The 9,089-nt window shown below is 41.6% G+C and overlaps 1 protein-coding gene across 1 annotated transcript; it reads right to left on the reverse strand.

The window, feature by feature from the left end:
* Window positions 1–5,250: 5,250 nt before the first annotated feature.
* Window positions 5,251–8,770, reverse strand: BHLHA15 (basic helix-loop-helix family member a15). Its single transcript, XM_069085393.1, has one exon. It carries the CDS (start codon window positions 8,021–8,023, stop codon window positions 7,496–7,498), a length of 528 nt encoding a protein of 175 aa, XP_068941494.1. The 5' UTR covers window positions 8,024–8,770; the 3' UTR covers window positions 5,251–7,495.
* Between the last annotated feature and the right edge of the window lie 319 nt (window positions 8,771–9,089).

Genomic DNA, 9,089 nt, shown 5'->3' on the forward strand with positions numbered 1-9,089 from the left:
TCATGGATTTACAGTTTCTTAAATAATTAAATGAAATCTCCAAATAAATAATAGGTAGCCTAGGAAAGCTGCCCTGAGCATCTTGTGTTGCAAGGTGGATGGAGCTGACCCTGCTTGCTTGTACGTCACCCCTCAGCTTGCATACACATGCACAGAACAGATTTCATGATGATTGAAGACATCCTTTTAAGTTTCTTTTGCCTAACAAGGACAAATGACTTCTGATGTCTTTGGGGAATTTGTTTTGCTCAATTGCATATTTGCCTACAAGGGTTTCATTTGTAATTTTTCCTAGTTTGGGAGATTGGTAGAAGGAGAGAATATCAATTTTTGCTCATGGGAATAATAAAAAATAAAAAAAGAAACGACTGTAGCTATGTGCTGCCCTCTGAGAATCAAGGGAATGAGTTTACCAAGTTGCATCAGAAAGGACGGGAAGAGTTAAGGAGGGGAAGTAACCTGTCTTCTTGTTTCCCAGGGGATATTTGCGTCAAGATACAGCATGCAAGAGAGAATGTGAGCACAAGTAGCTGAATTTATTGCATCCAATACAGAATTTACTACTTATGTAAGCAGTACTTTCCACTGTCCATCTGCCTTTGGGTTTCACAGCAGTGTTGGATTTCAAAGTTCTTGTACTGGAAACATGCCTTTCTTTCAAAATCCAGGACAATGGCAGCACCCACCCTGGAGGTGTCCTTGGCAGGCAGGAACAAGGTGGTCCCATTGACCAGGAAATGCATTCTCTCTGGGCAGTCCAACCCTTTCCAGAATTGGCCACCCAAAATCCTGAACTGGCATGCTCACCCATCCAAATACATTTTCAAAAAGTAACCCAACAGTCCAAAGAGTTCTTTTAAAGTCCTGCTAGTTTTAAGATCCCAGGTAGATCCTCCTTTCCAGTCCCATTCATAGCATGAGTCAAAAATCTGACTGGACACACACAGCAGCAAACGTGTCTGATGCTATTTATGGCGAAACTAAGAATTATGTTTAGAGTGTAACTTGTATAAATCACACATAAGATGCAAAGGAAGAAAACCTTGTACTTCTGGGGGCAATCTTTCATTTCATCCAAGGCCCACCTCCAGAAATTCCAAACGCTTGGACTAGGAAAGGAACTCTATGACACACCCTTGTTTCTGTGAGGACAAAGAACTCCATTATCTGCCTTACTTTTGTATAACACGCTTAATGATTTTCAAAGTGCTTTCACATCCACTCTAACTCACTTGGGCCTCACAATCACCCTGGGAGGGAGGTAGGACAAGTATTATCACTCCCCACTGGAAGAAGAACTAGACAGAGAAAGGTAAATTGGCTTGCCTCATGTGGCATATAGTGTGGTTCAGTGGATAGTGCTGGAGTCAAGATTCAGACATTGATTAGCTGTGTGACCCAGAGCAGGACACAACCTCTGTGAACCTCAGTTTCCTCATCTGTAAAATGAGAATCGCTTCTAGCTCTACATCCATGCCCCTATGAAGTAATATTTGTGAGATCTTAGGTGTCATTTAATTTCTCAGTGTCCCAGACAACTCTCTCAGTTGCCGGGCAGGTGCTGGTCAGCATTGGTGGAGGGAGGTTCCTCACTGGGAGTTCCCTGTACCAATAAAACGATAGGTCTGGTTCATGTATATGTATAGATAGATCTGCCTGTATCATACACTGTAAAAACGGTAAAACTGGGACTAAAAGCTTATCTCCTGAACTACCCCAGGTCATCCTGCCTCTGTTTGACTAAGCAGCATTAATATGGGAATATCTGAAATGCCGACAGATTGCACCTCCGCATTTGGCTTTGTGAGCGATATGAGTTGGGGCAAGGAGGACTGTTACAGCAAGTTCCTGTGACCAGTATTTGATCAGCAAAGTTAAGACTCACACTCAAAGTCATTATCTGTACCTTGGGGTGCTGGACACTGCTGTTTCATGCCCTTTTTTGTATGTAAACAGGGCTGTTTGCCAAACTCCAAGATATTTCATAATGCTTCTATTTGCCTGAAGTATTGCCCAAGTCTAAACTAGCTAGTTAGAACAACAGCAGCTTCCTCTCACTCCTGTGCCCAGCCCATCAAGGTGAATTAGGAAAGATTGACTGTGGCACCCTAAGGAAATCTCCACTCTTGGAAACGGTGTCCCAATGGGGCATCCCGGCCTCCAGAGCCTCTTCGAGACTGACTCATTCCACCATTATTTTCCTATTTGTGTAAATAGTACTTGAAATTGTGGCAAAAATATTAGGTCAGAACAGAAAGATCCCAGAGCTTCTATGCCGTAGTACTTCTTAAGAGTGGGGAAATGGAGTGGAAGAGATGAATGTTTTGAGCAAATCATGTCTGATTTTTCTCAAAACTTTAAAAAAATTTTTTTTGTAGTTTATGGAAAAAAATATATTAACATGTAATACAACTAAGCACTCAGACAAGAAATTAGAATTCTCCTAGTCCCAAGTGTCAGGATTCCTAGCCTCCTTTAAGTGGAAGTCTGACCACATTACTCACCTGTCCACAAACTTCAGTAGCCTCCTATTGCCTGTAGAATAAAATATAAACTCCTAGGTCAGCTCTTGAAGCCCTTCCCGACCTTGTTCCAACCCATCTCTCTGGTCTCACAGAACATTAACTTGATTCCTGTCCTCTACAATCCAAGCCCGGCCTTTCCTCTAAATTCATCACATGCCATCTTCCTTCTGTCTCTTCAACTCTGCCCTGGTCATCAAGGGCTGTCCTTCATGCCTGGAATACAGTCCCCACTCCCCACTCCCCACTCCCCACTTTGTCCTTCAAGACAGTTTAGGCATCATCGAATACATGGAGCCTTTCTTGAGCGGTCTAAATCCCTGTGCCTTTCCTCCCAAACTACCCTTGTTATATGTCCTTTCCTTATATATTTATCACAAGGCCCGAGCAGATACTTAATAAATATCCACTAGTTGATGGATGGATTAATGCACCCTGATGTAAGTCCCTCACCCTTAACTTTATGATCCCCTTATATTATATACATATATATACACAATATCCTTTATGGCTAGAATTGCACTAAGACTTGGGACACCATGTATCTGTGTGTCTGTGTGTGTTTAGGAAATTAAAAGGAAGAAAGGTGTGCTGAGAGTTAAGCTCCTTTTCTTCCTCTAAAATATTATGTAAGTGAAGAAATATCTGGTTTTTTTTTTTAAAGATCTATGATCCTCTTATATAAAATATATATAACATCCCTTAGTTCTGGAACTGCACTAAAGGCTTTTGGGACACCATGTGTGTTGTGTGAGAGTTTAGGAAATTAAAAGGAAGAAAAAATGTGCTGAGTTAAGCTCCTTTCTTCCTCTAAAATATTATATAAATGAAGAAGTATCTGGGTTTTTTTTTTTAAAAAAAGATCATCTGTTTATATAAAATGTATACAACATTCCTTAGTTCTGGAACTGCACTAAGACTTTTGGGACACTGTGTCTGTGTGTGTGTGTGTGTGTGTGTGTGTGAGTGTTTAGAAAATTAAAAGGAAGAAAAAATGTGCTGAGTTAAGCTCCTTTCTTCCTCTAAAATATTATATAAATGAAGAAGTATCTGGTTTTTTTTAAAAAAAGATCATCTGTTTATATAAAATATATACAACATTCCTTAGTTCTGGAACTGCACTAAGACTTTTGGGGCACTGTGTGTGTGTGTGTGTGTTTAGGAAATTAAAAGGAAGAAAGATGTGCTGAGAGTTAAGCTCTTTTTCTTCCTCCAAAATAATATATAGATGAAGAAATATCTATGTTGTTGGGGTTTTTTAAAGACCTTATAGCTCAGATTCTATCTATAAAGTAACATTCATCTTGGGTACGTCAGTCTCTGGGGTTTGCTCCTTTATAAAATGAGGTTATTGAACTCTGGCTTCTAAAGTCGCTTCTTTCTCTAAAGGGCTTTCTTTGCAATAACCCCATGAGGGGCTATTACAGGAAGTGGAGGCTTCATTGCCCCCGATGAGAGAAAGCATGATGTAGGGCACAGGGCGCTAGCCTCGGCATCAGGTGACCAGTACTCAAACGGCAGCTCTGTGATCAGAGGCAAATGATTGAACTTCTCTGGGTCAGTTTCCTCATCTGAAAGACAGGTTTAACAAGAGCTGCCTAATTAACTATCTCATAGGGTTGTTGTGAGGAAGGTACTTTGAAAACTTCAAAGGGCCATATAAATGTGAAATAAATGTACATTTTACACTAGGCCAATGGAGATTCAGAGAGGCTGTGACTTAGCCTGAAGTCACACAACTATCTGCATATCTGAGGCAATATTTGTACCTAGCTCGCTAGACTAATCCTCATTCACTTTGTTAAGTTTTTTTTTTGCTTTTTGGAGGGCAATTGGGGTTAAGTGACTTGCCCAAGGTCACACGGCTAGGTTTTTTGTGTGTGTGTGTGTTAAGTGTCTGAGGCTGGATTTGATCTCAGATCCTCCTGACTCCAGGGCTGGTGCTCTATTCACTGCACCACCTAACCACCCCGACTTTATTAAGTTTTGCCCCATGAACCTGGTCAGTGGGAAGAAAGGGAAGTTGTGAAGGATTATCTGGTAGACCTCCAGTAAGATGTTGACTAGAAATAGTAACAAAATACCTACCGAGTGTCCAAACGGCATAATTCAGCACTAGACAAAACAGAGAATTTCTTGAAAAGGAGTCAATATACCCAGGACCCGTGATTTTGAGGTATGAGGTGGGAAGCAGATCTCTCCATAACTGTCTTGGAGACAGAGTTGTCTGAGGCTGAGAGGTTGTGATTTGCTCATGGTCAAGTTTCATCAAGGACCTGAAAACAATGCTGACTAGAAAGAGATTGTGTGTGGGACACATACTGCATACACCCTGTTTTTAGCCCTCTACTAAAAACATTCCACTCCTAACATCATAAAACAGATCTTTTGTCGTTCAGTTGTTTCACTCGTATGAGATTTGGTGACCCCATTTGGGGTTTTCTTGGAAAATTCTAGAGTGGTTTGCCATTTCCTTCTCCAGCTCATTTTACAGATGAGAAAACTAAGGCAAACAAGGTTAAGTGACTTGTCCAGGGTCACACAGCTAGTAAATGTCTGAGGCTACATTTGAAACCAGGCCTTCCTGACTCCAGGCCTGGTGTGTCATCCACTGCACCATCCAGCTGCCCCTTGCCGCAAAAAACAGATATAGAATTGTATTTTAAGTTTGCAACTTTAACCAGCAATCTGCAAAAAACCAGCACATTTCCCTGATGATTGCATAGAGCTCTCAGTGATCACATGTCATATTACATAATTATACGATAACACAATTAAATAACATTTTAACATTTATCAGCTCTCCTCTTGCTCAGGGACACTAAAGGCTCCCATAAGCTTTACAATTCTCCTGAATTCTCCTGAAGATCTTCCTCTGTCCTTCCAAAGGGAATCATACCAAGAATTCCAGCTCTCCCTGAACGAGCATGTCGTATTTATGGAGTCTACTTTGTGCCAAGCAGAAAATGCAATCTTACATTATTCTCTCCTATGCAAGAAACACTTTTGTTTTCATTAGGCACCCCTGTGTCATCCCTCCTGTCTTTCAGTTCCCAACCTCCCTCTTCCATGAGACACAAGGAAATGTATCTGAGGGTGACGGGCCAAATGAACAAAAGGACGGTGTCCCCTCTTACTGACTACCCAACTTCAGACCCATCTGGGAGTGGGAGGGAGTCAAGGGAAGTGTGCATTTTCCCCCATCATCCCTCACCTGGAACAAGGCACAACACACAAACAACTATTCGAAGAATTGTTGTTAGTAGATTCATCCCAACCAGCAAAGGGAGTAGAATGGATCTTGGCAAAACTCTGGGCCCTTGGGAGAACAGGACAATCTGACTCCAAGGGAAAGCCAGCATTTCTGCATGGAGAAAAGCAACAGATTTTTCTTCTGTAAGGACGGATGCACATGAAGAAGAAACTTTAAAACATTTAAGGTCTGTATGCTAACACTTAAGAGTGACCTAGTGCCCAGGACCTAGAGGATTTTCTCCCCAACCCTGCATAAAGTATGCTTTTTGTACCAAGTACACAAAGTCCTTTCCAAGGCACTGCCCAATGATTTTTGTGTTTAGATTAGCAAATTGCAAAAATTTCAGCACAGATCTCACCAACAATGTGTTTCACAAACTTGCAGGATTTGGTTCCAAATTTCTTTTCCCGGGAGAGTCTTTTAGAAAACCATAAGAAGGAGATAAAAGATATAAAACCCGCCTTCCTAGCAAAACTCCCTCTAGCACAAGAGTTTTTAACCTGGAATCCAAAGACGCTAAAGGGGCCTTTAGATAGATTCTGGGAAGGTATGTGAATTTGGATTAAGGGGGAAAATTGCTTTATTTTCCTTCTAACTAAAATTGAGCATGTCCTTCAATTATTTAAAAACATTCTTCTGAGAAGGGGTTCATGGGCTTCACTAGACTGCCAAAGGGGTCCATAGCATTAAAAAGGTTAAGAGCTCCAGCTCTGGAGTTTTAGAGGATTTCTATTCATTCCATCACTGATCAGCTAGAAGCAAAAAACTAACTACAACCTCACCCTGCTACACTCTAGATAGGTGAGCCCTTTACCTATCTAAGCCTCAAGTTTCCTTATCTGCAAAATGAGAGAATTGAATCAAATAATTATGAGAGTCCCTTCTAGAACTCAAATACTATAACATACCAATAATCATAGGATAATATTTGATTGAAGTTGGCAGCATGGCATTGTGGGTAGAGGGTTGGCCTTGGAGTCAGGAAGATGGGTTCATATATTAACTGTGTGACTGTGGTCAAGTCACTAACACTATAAGGTATTGAATTATAGAGTTACCATTTGCATTAGTGGAGTTCCCTACATAAATCAAATAAATCACAGTTCCTGACCAAAAAAAAAAAGGATTCATTGCAAAAAGGTAGATTGAGGCTTTAACTTCGGTTGGCGATATTTACAAAAAACAATCTCTTAGAAGATTATCTGTCTCCCAAGAAAGGGTTAGAAATGATTCAGTTGCAAAGGTCAAAATGTTTATGGGAAGAATACACCACCCCAGTCACTACAAGCTACAGTGGAGCCAATTCTGTTTCCATTTCCTACCCCTCAGGGCACATTTCAAATGGATGATACAAGAATTGGGTCTTGGACACCTGTTTGAGGACACCCAGGTTTCTAGAGACAAAGGGGAGTCGAGAGTCTGTGCCTGAGGCTGAGGGGTGGAAAATGCCCTCTGGGGACAGTGATTGAGCAAGGGGCTGTCAGTTCAAGTTTTTCTTAGTAGTAATTGGCTATTTTTTAGAAGGAAGATAAACCACTTTTACTCTTTCTGTATAGGAAAAAAAAAATCACTCAGTAAGTCTGTGTGATAATTTGAGATGTTGGCCAAAACGTTAACAGCCCATAAAAATCGGGTGATGGTCCAGTTACACCTTTTCGGAGTCCATTACTCCATGCCTGAAGATGTCACGATGTTGGTCCAGGGGGAAGGGGTCCCTCTAGCTCCCTTCCCTAAAACTGTGGATCTGGGTGGAATATTTCTTGAGGTGGTCTTCACTCTCCTCATCTCCTCGCTGCTGCTGATAGTGCTGGTAGAACTTAGAGTTGTGAGCAGATCCTTCCCCCTCCAGGGCAGGGAGACAACCATTGGACATGTTGAGGATGGTGGAGGTCAGACATTTGATATAGTTCTTGGCCAGAGTGAGGGTCTCGATTTTGGAGAGTTTCTTCTCTGCCCTGACATGGGGAATGACTTCTCGCAGCGCCTGGAAGGCATTGTTGAGTTTATGCATCCTCTGTCTCTCCCTTTCATTACTCTCCAGTCTCCTCAAATTGCTTTCCCGGCTGCCTGAGGATGACTTCTTCCTGGCAGTCCCTACCTTGCTGCCCTCAGTCTTCTCCCCCTTCCGCCTGTCCCTGCTCCTCAAACATTTCTCCAGGTCCTGCTTACTGGATGTTGGCTCACCATGAAATGTCTCTTTGTCCGCCAAAATCCTGCGCTTTGTGGGCTTGGTTTTGGTCTTCATATTTCAGTAGAAGATGGGAAATGGCAACCCAGGCTTATCTCCAATTTTTTTTTTTCCTCCTAAAAATAAAAGGGCTTTTTAAAAATCTTTGGGCACCAATCATGTATGGGTTGTTAACAATAAGACACAGACGGTTCACAGTGTTGGAATGAATGACCACACTTGTCAAGGAGGGCTCAACACCATTAGAAAGACACAGTGAAGCCAATAACTGAACTCTTTCATTTTTACTGCCTTTTCTTCTAAGTATCTTTTATCTACTCTGTATTTATTGTGATTGTGCTAATATGTTGTCTCCCACAATGACTGTTACTGCATTTTCTTTGTGTCTCAAGTGTTTAGCACAGTATCTACACATATATATTGACTGATGGATAATGGGAAATGTTTAGATTTATTCAGTGAGATCAGTAGGGCTCCCTACTAGTACTTTTGTGTCTTATTCTGTAGGACCTCTTTTGGGTCTATGTGACTTTCACCTTTTTGCCCTCTCCAAGACAAGATGCTCTGAGTTTTCACTTTTTAAATAAAATGTAAATTTTTAGTTTTCCAATTAAATGTCAAGACAATTTTCAGCATTCGTTTTTTTGTAAGATTTTGAGATACAAATTTTTCTCCCTCCCTCACTTCCCTTCTCCCTCTTCCTTTCCCCCCTCCTCAAGACAGCAAGCAATCTGATATAGGTCATACATGTCTCACTTTCTTTAAACTCTGGACATTCATTCCTGAAGTTGACATCTCTGAAGTCCCACTGACTGCTGACCTCAAAGAGAAGTCACTGTCCTCAGATCCCTGTGTGTCCTGGACACATCATCTCATTCCCCCATGTTCCCAAGTGAAAGCATATACAAAGAACCCCCTCCCCACCTTTAAGCCCTGGTCCTCATAAACATGCCAAGGGAAGACCACAAAAACAGAGTGGAGTCCAAGTTCTAAGAAGAATGCAACAGCAGCTCTGACGACAGCAGCGCAGCCAGGAAGGTTTTAGACATTAGGGGGCATAAATTACAAGGGAGAGGAGTCAAGACGTTCAAAGGCTCGGTTGTACGGGCAGCTCTGGCCCCAG

This window comes from Petaurus breviceps, unplaced genomic scaffold, assembly GCF_028583685.1.
Source record: "Petaurus breviceps papuanus isolate PSGF00001 unplaced genomic scaffold, PetGlider_PUasm1.0 175, whole genome shotgun sequence".
NCBI lineage: Eukaryota > Metazoa > Chordata > Mammalia > Diprotodontia > Petauridae > Petaurus > Petaurus breviceps.